The 25025-nt window shown below is 39.9% G+C and overlaps 1 protein-coding gene across 2 annotated transcripts; it reads left to right on the forward strand.

Annotated features, from left to right (window-relative positions):
* The first annotated feature begins 8 nt into the window (after window positions 1-8).
* Window positions 9-24163, forward strand: pms1 (PMS1 homolog 1, mismatch repair system component). 2 transcript variants are annotated; one of them, XM_031304597.2, is made up of 13 exons: window positions 9-33; window positions 1355-1498; window positions 3031-3213; window positions 3833-3935; window positions 4580-4743; window positions 12440-12556; window positions 15050-15172; window positions 15295-15441; window positions 16115-16947; window positions 20858-21313; window positions 21525-21655; window positions 23543-23703; window positions 23797-24163. In XM_031304597.2, the coding sequence occupies exons 2-13, from the start codon at window positions 1367-1369 to the stop codon at window positions 23995-23997; spliced, it is 2751 nt and encodes a 916-aa protein (XP_031160457.2). In that variant the 5' UTR covers window positions 9-33; window positions 1355-1366; the 3' UTR covers window positions 23998-24163. The 2 variants fall into 2 exon arrangements, with proteins under 2 accessions (XP_031160457.2, XP_035859911.1); XM_036004018.1 differs by lacking the exon at window positions 9-33 and adding an exon at window positions 223-349.
* The last annotated feature ends 862 nt before the right edge of the window (window positions 24164-25025 follow it).

Below are 25025 nucleotides of genomic sequence, written 5' to 3' on the forward strand. Positions count from 1 at the left end.
ATGGTACCGCCGCCAACAAGTTCTACGAACCAGGTTGTTATGTCAAGGTTGAGATTGCCTGTGATGGGTTAGTTAGGGTTAAAGTTAGGGTTAGTTAGAGGCTGATTGTGTTTTGGTATGGCAATCCTACCAAACGCGTAAGTAGCCTGACAAAGGTTTCACCTGCTAGTTTGTCTTCAGGGTAGAATATTAGCAGGGCTTACCGAACCCGCCCTCGTGTCACTTCTAACCAATCAAAGTGTAATGAAGGGGGCGGGAATCAGTTCACTTCCGCCGTGTGGCTCGTGTGTCTGTTGTTTATGATTTAGCTAGGTGGGCTCGCGGTCTGCAGTCGAAAGGACTCAACCAAGTCAGTATCTAATCTGCTTATTTATTATTATTATTTATATATTAACGTTACCATTAGGCTTAATATGAGTTTGTAATGTCGCCACGTAAGTTTACACGGAATTGGGGAGAGCAGTTCAGTTATTGCAGCTAACGTTAACCAACCTGACGTTTACAGTTACTGTAAAGCGACTTTCAACTAATTTATTAAGGTGTTCCGCGTGACATGACGTTTATCTATTATATAAAATAGTCTAAATTGTGTCTTGACTGAAAGAAAATAACTTCAATGTTTTCATCTCCCTAGCAGTAAAAACTGGCATATGCACTGCCTTTCCCTCTCTTGACAGGGTTAACAAGTGTGTAGCGTTATAACGTTATGGTGACTAACGTTAGCGTTAATCCAATATTACTAGTACTAATTGTAATTGGAAATGGGTAAGATAAACCCCCAAACAAAATTTGAATTCCCGTTTCAATCAAGATCAAGCTTGCTAATTAACGCAAATGGACAATAAGACACATTTGTTTGCCTCACATGATATTTTCAGGCTATTAATGTCAATTTTTAATGAAGTGTGCTGCAAATGCTAAAAAAGTCACACGCTCACTGTATTGTATTGTCGATATCACAGGCTTGCACTCATGCCCATGCCTAAAATGAATATTTCATTATTTCAATATTTCTTTGGTGTTTGGGTGGAGCCATTGGGTTCAGAGACACTGTTGGACTCATCTGAAGACATTAACAATAACAGCTATGTGCAGTATTACATTGCTTTTTCTTATCAATGTATGTGTGTACTCTTAAGTAGGAGACATCAATGTGTTTAAATGTGTTTTCTTTCTATTTTTATCGTATCATTTCTACATGAAATGTTGCTTCATGGAAGTGTGTTGTCGTGTGTAAAGCCACTGATCTCACTAAAATCTTTTCTCTAGGTACGCTCCACCCCTATGTCATACTGTTGTTGTGACTCAACCACACTCAGAAGTACCAAACTCAAACCAGACTTTTCTTCAACAGGTACCTTCAGTCATGAAGCAGCTGCCTCCCGATACTGTGCGGCTGCTTTCCAGCTCCCAGGTCATCACATCTGTGGTGAACGTTGTGAAAGAATTGATGGAAAATTCCCTGGATGCTGGGGCTTCAAGCATTGACGTTAAACTGGTACAGTGTCTAAATAACAGACTTTAGAACAAGGAGAAATTTTGAAAAATGTGATTGATTAGTAAATGATAGAGCTGTGCAATATATCAATATATCGTTATCTTGATATGAGACTAGATATCGTCTTAGATTTTGGATATCGTAATATGGCATAAGTGTAGTCTTTTCCTGGTTTTAAAGGCTGCATTACAGTAAAGTGATGTCATTTTCTGGACTGTTGTATCTGTTCTATTATTTGCCTTTACCCACTTAGTCATTATATCCACATTACTGATGATTATTTATCAAAAATCTCATTGTGTAAATATTTTGTGAGAGCACCAATAGTCAACACTACAATATCGTTGCAGTATTGCTATCAAGCTATTTGGTCAAAAATATCGTGATTTTTAATTTTCTCCATATCGCCCATTCCTAGTAAATGATAAATTATAAGTGGAATTGTCTATAGGTGGATTTGTCTCAATAAAGCTTAAACAATATGGATAGCATTAGTAGGCTTTAATCATACAGGTGGGGATGCCTCTTATATGCATGAGACTATATATGCTATACTATATATTTTTTTGCATCTCAGGACAACTATAACTATATTATATATCTATATATATAACTATATTAAGTGATCTTTTAAAACTAATCTAGGTGTAGCAAGTTAATCCTCAGGCTTTGAGATCTGTGTTTCTTTGATACTGCAGACTAGAGCCCGACCGATAAAGGATTTTTAAGGCCGATGTGGATACAAATATTTGGTGATTTAAAAGTCCGATATTCCGATATATCAGCCAATATATATATTTTTTAAAATCCAGAAACGCGTAACAAAACATAAACTAATTTCCGTAATTAATTATTTGTAGTTATTTATGAGTCCTCACTAAAATAATGTGATAATGCAGTTTAAAAATAAACTTGTTTGTTTTATTGTCACAACAGAACAGAGGGACATCAAAATATATTAAAGTTCTGATAAATAAAAAGGATAAAAATACAAACTTAAGATATGAAACTTAAAGTCCTTTGAACAAAAACACAATAACAACAAACAAAAAACAAAGAGTGTTGCCAACAGGGACGTTGTAGAGCGCCCTCTGGTGGAAAAACTGTGCAACATAACATGGTTGAAGGGTGTTTCGTCCGTTTTTATTTAATTTTTTAAATATTCATTTTTCGGCCATTATAAATGCCAATACCGATAGTTTGGACAATGCCTAATATCGGCCCGCCGATATATCGGTCGGGCTCTACTGCAGACCTCTTAACTAATCAGATTTGCATTTTGGAAAGTATAACCACCTTGTCATTGGTGTTTTCCTGGATATTTAGCAGCACCATGTTTGCATGCTATTATTAGTGCATGCATGATATTAGTAAAATATCCAAATAAAGCATGGTTTGAAACAACACATTGCTATGAAGATATTAATGGATAGTTATAGTTTTCCTGCAGTTAAACGTGTGCTGAGTAGTCACAGTACTGATTTTGATTTCCCTTCAGGCAGTCTACAGCATCATTTCATTTGACATTGCAGGAGAACTACGGTTTGGACCGGATAGAAGTGCGCGATAACGGCCATGGGATCAAAGCCGAAGACACTCGTGTGATGGCCGTGACACATTTCACCTCAAAGATCTGCAGCCACGAGGACCTGGAGCGACTGGAGACATACGGCTTCAGAGGAGAGGCACTGGGCTCCATCTGTGCCGTGGCCGAGGTGAGAAGTGATTAACATCCAAAGATCCAAAGTAGGGCTGAACGATTTGGGATCTAATGAATCTGAATCTAATTGCGATTTTTCTGCCAAATATTAGGATTACGATTCGATTTGCAATTTTTGTTTAGCTAAAGTTCAATATTCACTGTAACAGATAAAACATGTCACGGAGCACTATAACATGAGACACCATCAAAACTGCTCTTTATTCTTATGCAAGGATGAGAACATACAGTAGCTAAGAGTTGCCAGCAATACGTGTTTCTCTTTTAATAAGCATGGAACATTGAACAGGCAAACACAGAACATTTATCACAAAAGTTAAAGTTATAATTAAAAAAAAAAAAGAAATCAAAATCATAAAGGAAAAAGTCAAATGGGACAGAATTATCAGAAGTTATACATATTGATCTATGAGTTGTATACATGAACTGAACTAATAAAGTTAATGAAAAAGAAAACAATTCTGACTTGCACACATTTATTATATTTTACAGATGGCATGGCTCTTTGATTTATCAGTTTATTTTAGGATTGAAATATGCACCCTGGTTTATTACAGCGTATAAACTGGGTTGGTTGGCAACTGGATGTTTTATTGTACTCTTTCCTTTTGTAGGTGTCTGTCATCACGAAGACAGAGGAGGATGACATCAGCACCCAGTACACCCTTGACTTCACAGGGGAGATTGTTTCTCAGAAGCCGTCTCACTTAGGTCAAGGCAAGGCACCATTCATTGAATCAGTCCTGTAGTGAGACACAGAAACCAAGGATTAAAAGTGGAAGATTGGAGTTGTAGGTACAGATCGAGACATTGTAAACAATCGAAAAGCAGATTTAATTTTGTATAACAATGCTTAACTGGAAATGCATCGTCATGTCACTGACACATTCAGCCACCCATGTGCATCATGTTTGGCTCCACCAGCAGTCACATTATCTCCTGTGCTACAAAGTACCATAAAACAAGACTAATTAAAAGCTCTGGAAAAGAGAACCGTCTTTAACATAGTTTTAAAAATGGCTAAAGTTGGGGATGTCTTAGTTAGAGTAGCGATGACGTAACGAGTAACGACATCACCTCCCTAAGGGGAGGTGATGACGTTACTCATTTATTCCATGACTGCATTGTACTCGTTATTAATATTTTGGAATAAAAACAGTAGAAAGACATACAAGTATTTAAGGGATCATGTACAATTCTTGATGATAGCAGTAACATTGGTGTTTATTGGTAAAAGTATCGGAATAACACACAGCGTGACCAGTGTCCCATTAGATATAGTGAGTCCTTTAGCCTTGTTGCAGGAAAAGTACATTTTAGGTCAAAAGCTGTTGCACACCTCTGCTCTTTGTGTCTTACAGGTACAACAGTGAGTGTACTGAAGCTCTTCAAGAATCTTCCAGTGAGACGGCAGTACTATTCCTCTACCAAGAAGTGCAAGGAGGAACTGAAGAAAATGCAGGACCTGCTGATGGCCTACGCCATTATAAAACCTGACTTGAGGCTCACACTCATTCACAATAAGGTCAGTAACTCCCCCCCTCCCCCTTTTTCAGTTTTAAATTAGAGAAGGAAAAACTGTTTTGACAACATTCACTGGTGACTAATCTGAAGGTAATGCCAGATGTAAGTGGCAGCATACAAATATATGCATAACATTAGGGGTGACCCCGAATAGTCGAAGATTCGATGCATCGATATGCGGAGCCTGATTCGACCACCAATCTCACAGTCGAATCTTCGCGGGTGTTATTATGAAACGAGGATCATACCAGTTTGGCAATATGGGGGTGCTCAATGTCTAATTTCACACAGAACTACTGGTTTTGTACGGTTATATTAAGTTATATACAGCCTTTAATTATGATAATGCTGTAAAAAAAAAAACGTGAAAAGAAAGAAGCGTTCAATAAATATTTTTTACGTGTGTGTGTGTAAATCAAACACCCCTGTGACAGATTTAAGTTTCACTTTCCCCGATCCGTGACAGACGAGGGATTAACGTTACTTAACAATGTCTGGAAAAAGAAAATCTAAAGTGTGGATGCACTTTGAAATGGTAAAAGATGATCCAAAAAAGGTAAAATGCAAGTTGTGCCAACAGCTCATGTCCTACCGCTCGTCAACAACAAACATGGCTTTCCACTTAAAACGGGTAAGTTTATTACCAATAAAAACGGTTCACTCTTTCATATGTAATGGCGCTTTTAATTTACGAATAGCAATATCATACGTTGGGACTTAAAATATGTTCGTCTTTTTTCTAGATCCACCCACAGTATCAGACTGACGACGGCAGTTCATCTACTAGATGAACTGCCGTCGTCAGTCTGATTGTTTTACCCTCCTGCTGACTAGTGTCGTGCCCCTCCCAACCCATTCTCACACACACACACACACACACACACACACAGATGATTCGACTATCAGTCGACTATAGAAAGATTCGACAATTCTGATTTGAATGTGTAAATCCTTAGTCGGGGACACCCCTACATAATATACAGTATATTATTTACAATCAACAATGGAGACTGATGACATGTTTAAATGTAGACAAAGCTTAAATTAATATAAAGCCATCATGTTTTCACAAAATGTCTGTTTTAAAGTGGTACGCAACCCAAAACTGAGTATCAAACACTAATCTCCTGTGGGCTTGAAAGGTGATTTTAAAAGGTTTGTAGTTTGGTACATAACCGATAAAGGCAGTTGTGGTCATATTGGTTTAATTTCAGTTACAATGAAGATTTTACTGTAGAAAAAAAAATCTATCAAAATGTCCTTAGAGTAGTTTCTACCCAGTCCTGCAGCATAAATCACTTCTTAGCTGTCAATCTGCATGATCAGTGTGATTCAAGCAGTGATCACTTCATCAAAATATGACATCACAATAATTCAATTCAATTCAATTTTATTTATAGTATCAAATCATAACAAGAGTTATCTCGAGACACTTTACAGATAGAGTAGGTCTAGACCAAACTCTGTAGTTTACGAAGCCCCAACTATTACAGTGGTTGCCTCAAGAGCAAGCATTAGCAGTAGCTATTGCGACAGTGGCAAGGAAAAACTCCCTTTTTTGTTAGGAAGAAACCTCGGACAGACCCAGACTCTTGGTAGGCGGTGTCTGACGGCACCAGTTGGGGGAGTGGTGAATGGTGGCAATAATAGTCATAATAAAGATAGTGAAGCAGTGATCACAATGGTAGTCGTAGTAGTTCATGTCATAGTAGGGCACAGCAGGGCGTTACGGGGTGTAGTGTGGCACAGCAGCCTGGGTGGACGCGGTTGGACGCGGCAGGACGCAGTCGGCCACTGCGGGGAATCGCAGAGCGTAGCAGGGTGTAGTAAGTCCATAGTGTCAGCTGCACCCAGGACCCCGGTGTAGGTGCCACCCAATTCCAAGGCGATGTTCTGAGTGAAGAAGAAGCAAAGGGACTCCGGGGAGAAAACTCCCCAGAGCTAGGTTAGTAACAAGCATTTCTGGGACTAAGATGCACACAAAAGGAGACAAGTGAAAAGAGAGAAGAGGGAGCGGCTCATTGTGTCCTTGGAAGGAGCTTCCCACAGCAGTCTAGAGTTATAATAGCATAACTAAGAGAGGCAGGCTAAAGAGAGGGGCCCTGGACTGGGCTCGTATTCTCCCCTGCCGGAACGGGCTTGTACTTCCTGCCTCCCTCTACTCTACTATGCTGCAACTCCTCACTCCCTAGCTATAAGCTTAATAATGCACTGCTGTGTCACACTATGGTCCTTCCAAGAGTTAAGCCTGGTTCATGGTACTGCATTGAATCTATGTCAGGTACGTACCTAGGTACACATAGATTTGAACCCTACACTGTACCCTACGCTGTAGCCTGGCGTGCACCTTCCCAGAAATGTAACTACATGTCGCAGCGACGCAGACAGCAACAACTGTGATTGGTCCGCTTGGCAGTGTCGCATTTCCATAAAATCGAGGAGAGGGTTAACCTTTCCTGCTGCAGCTTTCCGACCGTGGTCAGAAAACACAGAGGAGAAACTTTGTTTTTCCGTCTCCACCGCCGAGTCGGTACTCGCTCCGGAGCTAATCCCCGTCAGTGGACTTTCACACCAAAACAGTGATCCGGCAATTTGCCGCAGGGTGGTGCCAATAAAATGTCCCATTTGTGTGACATCCTGTTGTGTTCTTAAATCCCCACAACAAAGCACAAGTAGACTTTATATTTCACAATTACTGTTTTCCGTCAATCGTTTATAGATTTTGACGTTTCCGACTGCACTTGAAGGCAGCTTATTTCACAGGGGGATAGAGAAAGAAAAGAGATGAGCGAGACATAGCGAGTGCTTTGTTGTTGCAGGAAACAACACTTACTCCCGGGCAGTTCAGTGCTTGAGTTTCATTTTTTTTGAACCCTCATAGTGTTTTAAAACGTTCTCATGGCAGCAATAGAGGCAGTGATGTTTCCTGTTTCCTGTACGGGATTCTCACACCGCCTCAAACCACAGCTCAAAACACACCGACAAGTCTGATCTCCGGTTACATGATTGGCCACCGCAGCGTGACGTCTGGTTGCGTTTCTCCAAAAGTTGAGTCAGTCTCAACTTTTCGCCACAGGCCTGCTGCGTAGTTTTTGCGTATCCCCCCCTGCGGCATCCGCAGCCTAAACGCCCTACCCCCATTCAGAATGAATGGAAAGAGCTGCGTTTTTGCCGGACCGTCTGATGGCCGACGCAGGCAGTGTGAACGCAGCCTCACTCTTTCACTCGCTCTACCTCATGCTGCCCACACATACGCACATACCGGCTCTGCTGTTCTCTTAAGAAATACGCTAGAACGACGCAGACACACCAGCGAAGAAGTATAAATCCTCACAACGGCGTAGGCCACTTACGTAGGCCAAGGCGTAAGCTCTGCGTAGAGCCTACATACTACTGTAAATCAGCCTTTGTACGCTGCCAGCTGTGTCTTTGATCTGAGCGTAGAGGTGGACAGGTGTAGTGGAATAGGAGAGGTGTGAGAAGTTTCGGTGTGCCCGTTGCAGTGCTTCTTGTCTGCAGTGAAAACTTGTCACCTTTTGGAATCCATTGTAACAGACATAATTCAAGCTGATAAAGGCACAAGTCTAACTGCTGTTCTTTATGCTGGACGAAATGACAAACTTGTCACCTTTTCAAGTCGGCAGTAAAGTATATAATGGGCCAATGGTAAAAAAAGAACACATAATGAAGTGTGTCTGCCCATACCGCGTGTAGTCCTCCATGCACAGCAACCACTAGATGTCCTTATTAGTCTTCAAATGACTGTCCCAACATCACTGGCTCAAAATCCCCCTCGCTTTTTGTTAATATGCCATGTTTTCACAGTGTAGTGTTATATGTGTGGCGAACTTAATTAATGGCATTGACATGTAAGATTACATAATATGTAAAATTAGTGCTTGCACACAGGAACGTCCAGGGAAAAGTAGGTCCGCTGATTCCATGAAGTTCATTGGTCCTCGACATTTTGACACTACTGCTACTACATCTGGAGCTACTACCTTTGATAATAACACATGATATTTATAAAGCACTTTCAAAAAAATAGTTGCTTCTAGCAAATGAATGTATAAAGACAACAACAATAATAAAGTGCAGTGAGTAACTATTAACTACATGAAATAAAAATGCTCTGCATAGAGGTAGTGCTGCATGTTTTTTGTTTTGTTTTCAAATATATTTGCATTGATCAGTTAATTTAACACATGAGAATTACATGTTTCACAATTGTATTGAACCAAAGGATAGTTAGTATCCATCGACATTCAATCAATAAATAAATAAATAAATCTCAAAATAATAACAAGTAAGATAAATTAATGGAGAGGAAAAATTACAAGTAGCCTAGATAATCCCAGCCACACATACAGAGTTTCCCTGTCTAAATTTCACTCATTTTGATAATGTAATATGTTGCAAAAGTAAATAGTCTTCTTCTACAGTAGAGCTTGGTGTTTGTGCCACTCTTAAGATTTTGTGTCAAACGTGTCAAAGCCCTTAAACAGGACGTTACTAAAGGATATTCATTAGCTTGTCAGGTAAATTATTAATCAAACACCTTCTTGAAGACAGTAATTGTCCCCAGTCTCCTGTTGTTTTGTTGTCAGTGCTAATGCGAGTCAGTGAGCTATGAAATCGTTACGTGTAATGGAAAGTATTTATTTGGCTTGTAGAAACATTTTAGAATCACACAGACTAAAGCTTTTATTGAGCCACGCGAAAACTGCACAGAAAGAGGCTTCTGTGCAGGTTAGTAAGTCTGTGCTGTCTCGGCTTGATAACAATTCAAGTCATAAAAACATGTCTCCAAATGACATGCATGCAACAGAAGGTACCTGTAGCTATTAAGAAACAATTACAAGTCGGAGGACTTTTTTTTAATTACCCTCAACGTTAGCTGTACACAGTTCAGTACATTCAGTATTTATTATGGCTCCAACTAACAAAATATGTTCATTACTGATCAATCCAATCTGTTTAATTTTTTTTCTTCTTCTTTTATTCGGTCAGTCTATACAATGTCAAATAATTGTTTAAAAGCCCCATCACAGTTTTCCCAGAGCTCAACCCGACATCTACAAATAGCTTGTTGTGTCCGACCCATATTCCAAAACCCAAACATATTTAAATAATAATGATATAAAACTTGATGAAAGCAGTAAGTCCTCAAATTGGAGAAGCTGGAACCTGAAAATGTTTGGCATTTGTACTTGATAAATGATTAATTGATTATTAAAATCGATCAGCTTGTCGTTTCTGCCCGAGTATTTATTTAAGGGCACTTAAGTATGTTAACCTCTAGGATAATGACCTGTTTGAAAGGGGCTAGTAGGTATTTAACCAATGTACTGAAAGGACAGTCAAGTGTGGCTTAAAGGTCCCCTGTTCTTTTGAAATATGTTGTTGAGATCTGCTAAGGTGACATTTGCTGTCATCAAAAGAGTTTATATCAATAAATATAAATAGGCTATGTAATGGTATAATAGAAATATATAGGGATAGAGAGAACTACAAACGCTCTCTGAAGACTAGTGATGTAACAACGTGTCAGATAGTGCTTAAATGGAAGCAATAAGCACAACAAGAAAAACATTAGACAATGGACTTAGAGGAGAAAAAGTTAGAGGAAAAAAATCAGTATGTACTCTGAAACCTTACACTAATGATGACCCCACACAAGAGTCTAAATTTACAATATATTGTCTTAAATGTTTGACTTGTGGCCAAGTCAGAGCTTTTAACATGTCTGCCCTGTATCATTCCAACCACTCACCTTGACGCCACAAAGAATAGTAATTATACTCAGGATTTTGCCCTTCATAATAAAAAATGTGACTCTTGCAGTTTAGACAGTTTGCATTTATGGTGTCTGCAAAGTAATGTGTAAATTGCTAAAAAAGCGTGTTTCTTAATGTCCATTAGCAATGGGAACAGTCAAACAACTACTTGATTGTTGGCTGAGGTAGTTGACAATAGACACTTAACTAAATATAAGCAACACACGCACCAAAGCAATGCATCATATTCTACAATGTCCAGTTTTATTGACATAATTTATCATTCAGCCATTAATTATCATCAGAGTTATATTGAGGTTGCATATTTTTGGTATGTATGACAAAAATAACTGCATGTTTTTAAACTGGTTGTGTTCGGTTACTTTGTATCACCCGTCCCCTGGGTTATACAGGGTTGCAGACTTTTGGTGTGCAAAATAAAAATGCCAGTTATTTTGGGTTGTTCCATTACATAACATTAGATGAATCAGTGGTGGAACTATTGAGCAATTAGACATTTCCATCCCTTATGCTCTTTCCCACCACAGCTAAGCGTAACTATCAGGTGCTCCAAACACAAATATAGCTGACTGAACTCTGATTTGGCTGATTGTAATGCCTGAGTAAGTTGCTGAACACAGCTGCGGACTTCACCCCAGATTCAGTTTCAGGCTGCTGTAGCCAGTTTGTACACAGAAGTGTTAGGTGGTGGTGTGGGTCACAGAGGAGCCACACGACCACCGTATAACTTTCATATAAATCAGTTTCGAGGTGGTCGGATGAAGGTAGTGAACCCATTTCGTACAATCAGCACTCAGTTGCCCCTATCCGTTATCTCCAACTCTGCTCTTCGGCCCGTGTCGTGTTTCATAGCTTCTTCAAGAACTGTTTACAGGAGTGATCTGTTTGCATGTGCCAAATTGCGTATTTAATAGCCAAGACATGCCCTGCAACGCTTTTAGAAATCAACACCCGGGAAATAAATTCGCTGGTGGACACAAACTACAAACCCACTTGTGGGTGTCAACATATTTTACACCGAAAATATTTTCTCATCTGACATCATTCCAAAAATGATATAAGGTAATTGTTAGGAAAATAATTATGACCTTTAATGTATCATAATTTGTTGACATTGTGTGTCATCGGTCCCTGAACAAAGTCATAATATAAACTTAAGTGTTTTTGAGCCTGTGTTGTAATTGCAAAGTCCCTCAGATTTAATATTGAATTATGCCAACCTTAACTGTTTTCACAGCAACATATCTATAAGGATTAGTTGCATGTAGCATCTTAGACTTAGACTTCTCTTTATTGATCCTTTTGGGATGACTCCCGCAAGGAAATTAGATATCCAGCAGCAGGTTTTTAGCAGCTTACAAAACACTCTTGAAATAAAGAGGTATAAAATAGTACAGTATAGTATAGAGTACAGTATAGAAAAAATACAGTATAAGAATAACAATAATAATAAACTTTTAGCTAAATATTTTTTACAAAAAGTAAACAAACAGTAAACAACAATAAACTACAGATAAATAAAGATAAATATATAGATATATAGGACTGTGTATGGTATCTCGGGTTTGGTGTTTAAATAATGCCAACAGTTGTTGTTGATTTGAAATGAATGGCTAATGTTAATTTAAAAACCCATTCATTTTTACTTTGGCAACGAAGACTCTTCCATATCTTTTATGTTTTGCCCTAAATTGTGAGGTAGGCTGATATGGCTATACGTTTTAAACGTGATGATTTTTGTCCATCTCTTGCTGATCTCTTGACACAAAGAAACAAAATGTACAAACTCCAGTTATGTTCGATGCTCCGTGGCCCAGTTCCTATCTTTAGGGGTGTTTGTGCAGTGTGATTCGCCCTGATGTGGACTCATGGAAGTTGACTGGTGTCATATTGTTGCAGGTGGTGGTCTGGCAGAAGGCCAAGGTGGCAGATCACAGAAGTGCCCTCCTTGCGACACTGGGGGCCAGCGCCGTTGCCAACCTGCTCCCTTGCCACCATCACCAAGAGCAACCAGAGGTTAGTTGAGGGGAAATATGAAGAAATGAGAGAGAAATGTAGCAAATAAAGTTTGTTAGTTTTCTTTTGGTTTTCATAACATTGCATGCATGTGCATTAGTAGAAAACCAGTTTGATATAGTTAACCCTGTCTGTCTGTCACATGGACCATTGCCCAGCTGGACAAAGTCACCTTTGAACATTGTAACAAAAGGATGTCGTGAATGTGAAGAGACTACATGGAGTGCATTCCACTCTGATGGAGGCGCGCCACGGGCACAGAGCTGCATGCTACCCCTCCCACCTCGTGTGCACAACTTGTACTCTTTGCTCTCATACTGTGGCTCCCATGCCCCTTTGGCCTTCAGTGTGCAGCCATTATGGCAGTTCATCTTCACAAGACACACACTTTCCCCCCTAAAAAGCTCATTCATCCAGTCCATCCTAAAATTACATGTCATTTACCTCATTTTCAGTCAAAATTAAAATGCAATAAAATATTGTGACATTTCAATTTTCAATTTTATTTATAGCGTCAAATCATAACGGACGTTATCTCAGGACACTTTACAGATAGAGTAGGTCTAGATCACACTCCATAGTTTACAAAGACCCAGCAATTCCCCCCAAGAGCAAACATTTGGTGCGACAGCGGCGAGGAACAACTTCCTTTAAACAGGCAGAAACCTCGGACAGAACCTGACTCTTGGTGGGCGGCCGTCTGCCGAATACAGAAATATGATATGTGGTTGAAAGTCAGTGTCTTTGAAATTGTGTGACACTAGTGCTTAAAAACTTAATAAGTAAAGAACTAACTACTAACCCTAAACTAGATTTGAAACAAGTTAATTTGCCTTGGGAATAAATGATGATGACTCAATGTCTTATTTGTTTTACTTCCTTCAGAAAGGTCTAATTGTAACTGTCAATATTACATGAAATGCCTGGTTAAGATGGATACTTTTTGCAGAGCAAATGAGAGCATGCACGTTATACTTGATGTGAGCTAATAACCTCATCATGAACACCTGGTCTGAAGCCAGCAAATGTGGTCAGTTGGTGGCTCGCCAACTATTCCCTTGTCCTTTTCTCTTGAGTTCTTTCCTGATGAAGAGTGAGGGATTTTTGTTAGCTAAGCTTTGCTTTGCTGATCGTAATTGAATTATTGTCGAGCGGTAACTTTCTGCTTGGTCACGGTAGGTGTCATGTGGCTCGTACCTGCTGCCGCCCTGCCCACTAATCTAGTCTGACAGATATGGAGCAGCCCTTTTCACCCCGTTTCTCTCTCATTTTCCTCTTTTGTTGTTGTTATTTTGCTGCTGCACTTTGGTACCCAGTTATGGGAACGACCTTTCACCTTTTCCTCTTACTCCCTGTAGCAATAAAAGAGAACTTTTCTCTCCTCTTTGTCCCCATCACCAAAGCTTCGTGATCAAGGGAACCAGGTTGACAATTTCACCGGGGCCTCGCTCCGGGAAGTCGTAAGAGCTGTTCTTCTGTGGAACAAAATGTGACCCTCGTTTTTGGCAGCATGGCTACACATAGCCGCGGCCCTTTGGGGCCAGAGGTGCCATTCGTGCTCTCATAAAGTGACCCTAATGAGCAGAAATGGAGAGAAGCACATGTGCCCCGACCTGAAACAGCAGTTCATTCATTAACTTCATTGGTTTGCGTTGCTGCTAATAATGAGCCCTAGGCCAAAAAAGCATAGCTATATCGCTTGCAATCTGTGGAACATTAATAGCATTCCATAATTTCTTACTAGCTTACATTCATGATGAAGTTTTAAGTGCAATTGTTCAGATGTGTATGTTGGGTCGTCAATTTTAGCTCATGAGAACTGCCTCTGGCATGATTCTAGGTGAAAGGTGATCATGTACGACATGCTATGTTCCTCTATAGGCCACTATGTTCATAATGGAGTATGTTGATGCCAATAAACTCAGACGTCTCTCTGCCTGTCTTTCTTGATTGTTTCCAAATTTCCTGTGAAATTAAGTTTGTAATAAGACATCAAAAATGTAAAGTGAGTCGATGAGATGAGTGTAGTGGACTTCTTAGGGAATGTAGCGCTACAACTCGTCCTCATTATGCCGTGTATGCACGGTATGCAATGACCGGTGCTGAGTGCCTGTTTTGCTTGCGCACAAGCAGAATTAATGGCTTCATTCCCAGCTGTGCAGCTGTGCTGTCAGCGGAATGGATCAACCGTGACGTCCTAATTGAAAATGTAATGATGGTAAAGTTTATGTAATGTCCAGGTTTCAAAACCAGTAGTTACTCTGTTACGCCCCCGTGGCAGCCAGCTGCTGAGCATGTCAATTTGAAAATGTTTGCAAAAGCATGAAGGTCTTGTTACAGAATAAACGTCCTTGTCAAATTCAGCCCTTTATTAAAACCATTATTTGCATATGTAGTGTAAATGTTTCCATACTGTATTTTATTCTGACAAGTTTATGTATGATGCCTACTTTGTGCTTATCTGTTAGATCATAAATATTATCAATGTTTCAGATTGTTTTAGATGGCTTTTTTCCAAAGCCTGGAGCGGATTACTCTTCTACAAGCTCATCTAACCCTGACAAAACATTTATATTTGTCAACAACCGGCCTGTCCACCAAAAAGATGTAACGAAGGTAGAGTCATTTTGGATTACTCGGTACAACACAATTCATACAATGAATAGTTTCTTTGTGTCTAATAACGTTCTTTTATTTCATGTTGGCATTGCTGGCTGGATTGTGTGATCGATCATCAGTTGTTGCGTCAACACTACACTGCTCAGTATCGGGATGATCCGGCCCGGAACCGTTATCCCACCGCCATGCTTAAAATTACGGTTCCACCATCCTCAGTCGACGTCAATCTGACACCGGACAAGACCCAGGTTCTTCTTCATAACAAGGTAGCTATGAAATTCAGTATATTCGCATTGAAGTTGATCAGACAACATTTCTGTCATGATTAGGGCTGGGTTTAACAAAATTGATTTTCCGATTTTAAATCGATTTTCATTTGAATGAGCCAATATCGATTCATGAAATCCGGAATCAATTGGGACCAACTATGTCATGCTAGCTTGTCGGGAAGGGGGTTAAATAACGCTCCAAAGTTAGGCTACATTCTGGCGAGGGAAACGCTGGAATGGGGTCCCTTGACCTCGCACCACAATACTGTATATCTGAATGAAATGCCACTCAAAACTCACTACTACTACTACTGTCTGTAGAGCTGCACTTTATTGTGTGTTCATGTTTTATAAAAAGGACATTAATGGGGCCGTAGGTAGGATTGTGAAGATTCAGGACTTAGCCAAAACATTTGAACATCAACAACTTCTCAGTCCCTCCCCCCTTTCCACTAAAGCCCAAAACGGTCTCCTAAGCCCCTCCCCCCACAAGAGAGAATGAATGCGTGTGCATATGCAGTGAATGGCACACTAGACATTAAATTAACATAATAATTAATAGAAATTAACCAAAACCCCAGCCAACCAGATGTGATTTGGAATTAAACTCTGTGTAATGTCAATTTTTTTTTTTTTTTTTTTTACCGTCTGTGATCTGTCTGAAATTTAGGAGGCTTTGCTGACCGCATTAGAGGTATTTCTGGTTTCTCTCTATGGCTATCGGCCCAATGGTGACCCCCCAGCTGAGAAGCAGCTTGGCCATGAAACGTCCCCCTCACCGTCTAGTCCTTTGCAGACTGATGTTTCACAAACGGAAAATGAAGAAAGCGTAGAGAGGGATGGCAGTCTCGCCAACCACCACGGTAACTTCCCCAAAGGTGCATCTAAACACGGTGACACAGCTCTGTCAACAGCAATAAGCACTGCTGCTTCACTGGACCGCCAGACCTCAAATGGCAGCTCTTCATCCTCTGTAGCAGAGGACTGGTTTGTCAACCAGATCCCAGCTGGACTTTTGTCTAACTTTTCTCTCTATGATGATGAAACCTCTCAGAGCTGCACTCAGACAGAAGAAACCGGTTCAGCAAGCAAGTCCCCTGACAGACTGGAGGACAATGCTGCGTCAAGCGCAGACACAAGCAAAGACCAGATATCGGCTGAAGACTGGAGCCGGGGGACGGCTTTGACCGACCCCGTATCACGGGAGCCCCTGCAGCCCGTCAAAATCCATCAACCCGCAAGGAACAATCACTCTGACGAGATCAAGAGTCAGAGCAGCTCAGACAAAAAGATGTTCAACGCCATAACAGAGAAGCGGGCTGCTCTGACGGCCTACGACCTGATCAGTAACCGCGCCCTGAGGGCACCGCTGTCTCCCGCCGCCCTATTCGAGAAGGAGGCCAGGCTAGAGGTCCTCAGGGAGAAGCCTACAGCCAGCCTGCAGGAAGTCGGCGTCACCGTTCACGAGAGGTGGAAAAATCTGAGGGAGGAAGATCGTAAGAAGTGAGTTTCCAGACCTTCACCTTTCCAAGCAGTTGTTTCCATTTCTTGTTATTTGCAAGGCAGAGAGGGGGGGGGGTCTGACCTGTCATTTGCATGTGTAAAAGCTCAGTCTGGAAACTTTGTTGATATGAGCTGTGTTTCTAATTTCCAGACAACTGTGTCTACTAGGGGCTCAGGTCGATGACATTTTCCGCAGTACAGCAGGTATCACTACTAGTGAAATGTCCTCTATTTCCAAAGTATGCCATCTATCCAGAGTATTCACATGTCCCACATTTGTGGCATGTTTTATTGAACATTTATTTAATAATAAATCCCTAAAGTCTTTATTTTTCCATACCTACAATAGAGCTTAAATCGGGCCCAAAAAAATGAAGCCTGACCCTACCCGTGCACATTGTGTCTGAGCCCGGCCCGGCCCGGCCCGACACATTAACTTTTATTATTAGCCTGAGCCCGATTTAAACCCGACAATTTTAATTGTAATTTTAATACGTGGGCTGTTATAACTGACGTTCTCAACTACAATTCTGAATTGTTTGAACTACAGAAATCTGTTTAGAATGATCTTAATAAATACCGGTAATGCAACAAGGACGAAGCGTGTAAACTGCGCTGTTTGTTTATTCAGAATGGAATGAATCGCAAATGGATCCGAATGAAGAAACGTAAAAAAAAAAAAAACCTCGACCCATAGCTCCCTCAGCTGAATATTGTGGGTAACAGATCAATGCAGCAACATAATCAAAGCCCTGGAACCATATAGGAGACTTTCTTGTCTCGATCACCTAATTGGCCGACAACAGTGCTGCAGATGGGGGAGACGCGATGTAGCCCAGTTTACCTCACACTCAAGTCAGTGCAGGACATATACCCAGAGCTACGGGAGAAGCTGGAGAGGCATAGCTTTCTCCCCACCGAATAAGGCTAATAAAGTAATGATTAAAAAAACACAAATGCTTGTTTAAGGTCCCAGCCCGATCATAGCGGCGTAAAAAATGTCGGGTCGGGTCGGGCCTGGTTCGGGCTCGTGCAGAGAATCTAAACTCTAACCTACAATAGTCCCTAAACATAGGCATTCATAGAGACACAAAGACAAGATTTAAGATATGAAATAATGCTTCCCTTTTATATACAGTCAATGATAATTCCTGATTTCCAATTAGAAACCACAACATAAATGTAATATCTACAGGTCCTGTTACCAGGTTCCAGTCCATTTGTCCATTTAAAATCTCACCTAAACTTCACAAGTGGTATGAGGAGAGACACATAGTTGGCTAGTCAAGAACCGATTTGGCACAGAACAGATGGAGGTAATGAGTGTTTGTGTTTGACCCCTTGCTCCCTCCCAAGTCAAAGGATTTACATTAATGAAGGTAAGACAGGGATGAAAACAAACACAACAAAAGAAACGTGGTGATCACATAAATGTAAATGTACTTCACAGTACACAAAACATTTACAAAATGGTGCGATTAGCAGGTCAGGCAGCACAGCGCAGTTCACAGGCCATGGACAACTTTTTTTTTTTTTTTTTTTCTTTTTTCTCATGGGCAAGCTTTCTATCGATTTGATTGTATCAAAACCACTTATGAAATAGGAAGAGAGGTGAATCTTGTCACACACTCATTAGTAGCTTCTTGAATGGTCCAGTTGCACAGGCATGTCAGTAAAAAGTGCAAACTGTGCTACCTACTGATCTCTATCCACTGAGCTACTCAGCAAGTGGCATCATGGAATAACACCATTATACTGCGCTGAAGGCGCCAATTATGTTAGATTACAGCATACCAATTTAAAGTAATTGCAAAGTTGGAAAATGTGCATCAGCAGTAGTTGGGGCCTTATATAAGGTATGGAAGAGTGTATGGAAAAAGACATCTGTTTAGAATCCTGCCTTGACGTAGTGCTGTCTTAAACATGAAATAGGATGTGGCGAGGACTTGGCTCCTTTCACCGCCACTGTTAAGTGGCACACCACTTCTAGGAATTACACTTGCACAAGTTCACGAAACAGGTTATTTGAATAATGGGGTGCTGAAGTGTAAGCCCTAATGCTTAACATATGATAAGATCTATGGAAACAGGAGTTGGCAAAAATAAATATATATATATATATACAGTGCTGCTCATAAGCATTCATACCCATGCTAACGTTGACTAAAAAAAGGAATAAAAAAATCATCTTTTGGAAATTGATCTTAATGCCTTAATTAAAAAAATGAGGACAAATCCGACCTTTTAAGGACACCAATTTGTTTTGTGAATGAATAGTGTATTGTAAATAAATAAATGTTCTTCCTTAAAATACAGGGGCCATAATTATACATACCCCTATGTTAAATTCCCATAGAGGAAGGCAGATTTTTATTTTTAAAGGCCAGTTATTTCATGGATCCAGGATACTATGCATCCTGATAAAGTTCCCTTGGCCTTTGGAATTAAAATAGCCCCACATCATCACATACCCTTCACCATACCTAGAGATTGGCATGGTTTGATTTCAGTTAGCCTAATAGCTAACTGAGATAAGATCCGTATCAATGCAAATCAAACCAGCTATTAGGCTAACTGAAATAAAACCATGCCAATGTCTAGGTATGGTGAAGGGTATGTGATGATGTGGGGGTATTTTAATTCCAAAGGCCAAGGGAACTTTATCAGGATGCATAGTATCCTGGATCCATGAAATAACTGGCCTTTAAAAATAAAAATCTGCCTGCCTCTATGGGAATTTAACATAGGGGTATGTATAATTATGGCCCCTGTATTCTAAGTAAGAACATTTATTTATTTACAATACATTATTCATTCACAAAACAAATTGGTGTCCTTAAAAGGTCTGATTTTTCCTCATTTTTTTAATTAAGGCATTAAGATCAATTTCCAAAAGATGATTTTTTATTCCTCTTTTTAGTCAACTTGACCATGGGTATGAATACTTATGAGCAGCACTGTATATATATATATATATATATATAATCAAATTCTCAACATGTTCTTTGCATGTACAGTGGAAACAAGGTGGTACTCCTTATCTTCTATTATTTTAGAATCTAAATTCTTATTTTAAACATATTGTAGTATGTTCTAAGTAGGCAACAACAGATGACAGCTTAGCAACTGTGCCACACAGAAGAAATTAAGTTATCAACAGGCACAACATTGTATGTAAAGCCAGATATGCCAGACGTGTTAAAGGTCTGTGTCACTTATTTAGTGATGAAGGCATGTAGGTGGACTTGGATGCCTAGGCTACATAATACTGCTGAATTAACAGCATTTTAAAATGGCTAATTTGAGTGTGAATTAGGTCTTAACTACATTTTGAAATGTAGTCATTTAAATGCTGTTGAAACAAATACAATACATAATCTAGACATTGAATTAAATGTTGCACTTCCATAAAGTTGGGGGACTGACAAGAGACAGATTAATTAAAGATTGCTCACAGTCAGGCGCCTGGTCAGCTCACCTGGTAGAGCGGGCCCCCATATATAGAGGTTTACTCTTCAACGCCGTGGTTTCGACTCCGACCTGCGGCCCTTTGCTGCATGTCATTCCCCCTCTCTCTCCCCTTTCAAGTCTAAGCTGTCCTATACAAATACAGGCCTAAAATGCCCAAAACATAATCCTAAAAAAAGCAGCAGAGACAGAGATACCCTGACTTTTAGTTCCTATATGTGTCAAGCTCCAAAAACACTGGCTTTTTGTTAAAAAATGTTAAGTGTGCCCAATCCAAGATAACCCTGATCACATCATAAGGGTTATTTTCACTCAAACATTGGAGATCTGGGCATGTTTTTGTTCTACAAATTTGTGCATGCTGGGATGGCAACAGGGAATAGATTTCAAAGAGGATTGTCACTACTGTTGTAACTCTGAAAGACTTGGTTGAACTCTGCAGGTATGAGGAGAAGGCAAAGAAACACCTGGAACACCACGAGCAAAGGACCAAGATGGCCTCTGCCGAAGGCCCCAGAGAGACGAGCAGGACCCCCCAAAGGGGCCAGAAGCGCAAGACCCCACTGTCCAACCAGCAGCTGCTGGACCAGCTCTTCTCTGCACAGCCCCAAAAGAAGATGAGGAGCCCTGCACCCAAGCCCTCGCAGCCCCTCCCCTGCAGCCTAGCTGCCCTTCGGCTGCAGCTTCAGCGCCTTTCATCCCAGAGCAGCGCAGTGCCACGGGGCCTCTGTCTTGTAAACCGGCTGGCCTCTCAGAGCGCCTGGGTCATTTTATGTGGTCAGAGGCTCATGTTGTTAAACCCATTTCGAGTGGAGGAAGCCTTGCTGTTTAAGAGACTCCTAGAGAATAATATACTTCCAGCAGTGAGTCTGCAGAACCCTATACAGCTAACAGATGGGTAAGGTATCACACACTGCTCACCAGCAACATGCCAACCCTGACAGTCATTTTCCTTGTGGAAAACTGTCCACTCATCAAATTTCTTTACATACATATATGTTTGAGACAATTCTTTTAAGACAAACAAATCCTTGGTTTCTAAGGCTTTTCTAATGTCCGAAAATACCCTGTTGTTGTATGTTAAACATCTCCTTGTCTGTCTTTTATAGTGTTCTAGGGGGAGCTGACTATACTGAGGCTTTGTGCAACATGGAGAAACAAAGCCCTGAGCTAAACGGAGGGGCCCTCTTCTCTGATCCCAGGCTTGTGGCTAATGGGTTTAAAATCCAACTCACTCCAGGTACATTGTAAATAAAAATTCAGACCGTAACGCGGTTGTATGATTGAACGTTAATTTGCCAGTCCTGTCCCTCTGAACCTGATTACAAAATAGTACAGTCCTCACACAGTCTACAACACACCCAATCGAATTTGTTTTGAGTCACGCAGTTTAAAGGTCTCACGGATCGTCCCGTTTATTTAACAAATGTTGGAGCCATTTGTCTTCATTTAATGTCATAGTTCACCAGCCACTTAGAAATGTCAACAGTCCTGAGTAACTGGATTACAGGCAAATTTTTCCGACAGAGTTTTCTGTGTATCGGATTAGTTGTGGATAATATTTCCATTCTTTTAACAAATTTGTCAAACAATGAATTATGAAATAGAGAGATGAAGTGAGAGAACTGACCTATAGGACCAAACAACCTGGTATATATATATATATTTTTTTTTTTTGTAATTAAAAGCTTTGTCTTTTATAATGGATCATGACAAGTGTAATAATAACTTTGACACATTAGGACAACTTAATCATACAGTATATTATGTCCATTGCCCGCAGCATCTCTATTCACACACATGTACAAGGAGTAAAGTTTGTGAAAAGTTATCTTTGCACTACGCACATATTTTAATAATGAACACTAAGAAATGAGTTATATTAACCAATAATCTGGTAACTTTTAACAACCTGTTACAGCTGCTAGTATAGGATATGTAAATAATAATAATATATAATAATTGAAACCTCATTTAAAAAAAAAAGTAATTGAAAAATCTCATTGTTGTATATTTACTTAGCATAGTTTTTCAGTCTAGATTTACTGATTGTTCTGATGATAACAGTATACATCGGTGTAGTTTAATCATGTATATACTGTGATAAATTCATTTAAAAGTAAGGGTAATGTAAATTATAAATATAATGTAAGAGTAAACAACTGAAATTAAACTGTTTTTTGTCACACTGTGACATTATTTCTCTGTTCGCTTGCAAGGGCTGTACAGTGTCCTGTGAATCAGTGTTGGTTGTTTTTGTTGCTGGAATGGTTCACCTCAGTTGACATTGGCTCTCTGCCTGACAGAGTGGGCTCACAGTGGGTTTGTACCCCAGTGTGCAGGTGATGAGAATGGTTGCCCTTTAAGAAATTCCAGGAATTTCCATCTGGCACTGCCAACCTCGGTGGGTGTGCATTGGACTGAAGGTAGCGGCATATATAAGATGGTTTCATTGCACAATCTCTGCTGCATATCTTATCCTTTTGTTAGAATTGTCTAAAATGTGTCGTGTTCATTTCCCAAAAACTTGTGTACAATGTGATTCTGCTGATACTGGCATTTTGAAATGGATTTCAAAATTAAAAAAAAAAAAAAAAAAAAAAACAGCAAATATCTGTATGGAGTAAAATATGCTGCTGCTATTATTATTATTATTATTCTTATTATTATTATTCTTATTATTGTAAGTTAATTTGTTGGTGTCAGTTATTGCTGTCTAAATACATATTTAAAAGCAAATGTACTGGACTATGCGGTCTTGCACAGGCAACACAACCAGCACAGAAATATTTGAGAAATAATTCTACCTGCCTCTACTTCTCCAGGTTTTTAAGAATCTTTCTGAGTTCATTTTGCATCCAAAGTTGTGTATCAGAAATATAAATTGTGCATGATTTGCAGTATTTCCTCATGAAATGAGAAGCTATCATTCTTCCACCCTACAAGTCAACTTCCTTCCAGTCTGCTGGGGCTTCTATTAGCCATTTAACACTCCATTTGGCCCTTCGCTTGTTTGACTTGGTCATCAGTCCTGCCGTAAACCACAATATTTATTTATTATTCTTTCCTGGAGATAGTAGTAGCGTCTGGAGTATATTAATCCTTGTTTTCTGCTTGTTTTGGCCAGGCCTCACGTCAGCCGAGAGACATCTGGAAGTGACAGCAATGGCAGACTGCGTGCCTTTCCTCGGTGTGGAGGACCTCAGGGAGATCCTGACTGCAGTTGTTCACGGGAAGGCTACGACTGTGCAAGAGTGCCGGCCACTTAAAGTCACAAACTACCTACAAGTGAGAGATGCTATGAATTAGGATTAACAGTGTTATTACTGTAGCTTTTTGTTTGTTTTATTAAATATCTGAATTGTGACTTTTCCCTCACAGGGTGAAGCAGTACGACTTGCCCGTCAGTTACCTACAAATTTATCCAGATGTGATGTGGAGGAAACCCTTCTACGGATGGATCAGCAGCTCGGTGAGAGCAACCAGACCTGCATCCATGGACGAGCATTTCTCCAGCACCTATGTGACATCCCTTCTACAGACCAGGAAGCCAAAGCTCTGCTGAGGCCTTTAGAGCTATAAGAAGTAGACACTATAATAAAAAATCACAGCAGTGCAATGTCTATGTCAGTCTCATTTTAATGCAGCTGATTAATATCAATGTAAGATACCTGATTTGTTTCTATTCTGCTTAAATGATGTCCAACTTTGTCACAAACAGAACATTAAATAAATGTATTTTTCCACATTTTGTGTTTCAATCAAGCATGTAACTCGTGTGAACCTTGAATTGTTCATTTCCATTTTGTTCATTTATTTCACAATATGTTACATAACATTTAATTTAACACAGAATTACTAAAGGCAAACTAGTAGTACTTTTGTTCTGTGATCAACAAATAATCACAGTGAAAAATGTGATTTCTGATTTTCACAGAGCACCAAAAGAAAGGGGTTAGCTGCACTGTGGAAGGATGCAGGTTAGAATCTCAACTCACTCAGAAAGTCTAACTAACAGGTAATGTTCTCTTAGCATATGCTGTTTGAGCAATTCACTTAATACATTGTAGATAGTGACCAATAGTTGGCTTCAGTGTTTTTTACTCTAACAATGAATGTACAGTGTGATGGTGCTGAAATAGCCAAACTTTTCCATAGAGATATTTTTTATATATATATCTCACTCAATATTATTTTTGGGCATTTGATGCCTTATTTAACAGGACAGCTGAAGACAGGAAAGGGGAGAAAGAGGGGGAATGACATGCAGCAAAGGGCTGTGAGTCGAAATCGAACCCGCAGCCACTGCGGAAAGTACTGAGCCTTTGTACATAGGACCCATAGATATATACTTTTGGGAAAGCTTGCCCCTGGAGTATGAGGAATTTGCAGGTGTAGAGAAAAGACAATACTTTGGTCACACTTAGTGGTGCAACTACAGTAAATCCAATGGCCTTTGTAAGCTGATTCCTTGCATTTCAGCCCCAGTACAGTCACTTAAATCTGAGACATTGGTCTAATTCATATGCAGATTTGCTCTTTGCAACTGTTTTATTTAACTAAATTATATGCTTTGGTTTTGTAGATTTGTTGTGTGCATTATCTTGGAT

This window comes from Sander lucioperca, chromosome 8, assembly GCF_008315115.2.
Source record: "Sander lucioperca isolate FBNREF2018 chromosome 8, SLUC_FBN_1.2, whole genome shotgun sequence".
NCBI classification, from domain to species: Eukaryota; Metazoa; Chordata; class Actinopteri; order Perciformes; family Percidae; genus Sander; species Sander lucioperca.

Bases quoted from the DNA above. Each gene is read 5' to 3' on its own strand.
- pms1 (XM_031304597.2), top strand. From the start codon at position 1,367: ATGAAGCAGCTGCCTCCCGATACTGTGCGGCTGCTTTCCAGCTCCCAG. The intron at 16,948-20,857 runs GTGAGTTTCCAG...TGAACTCTGCAG, and splicing joins AGGGAGGAAGATCGTAAGAA to GTATGAGGAGAAGGCAAAGA. The intron at 21,656-23,542 runs GTACATTGTAAA...TGTTTTGGCCAG, and splicing joins TAAAATCCAACTCACTCCAG to GCCTCACGTCAGCCGAGAGA.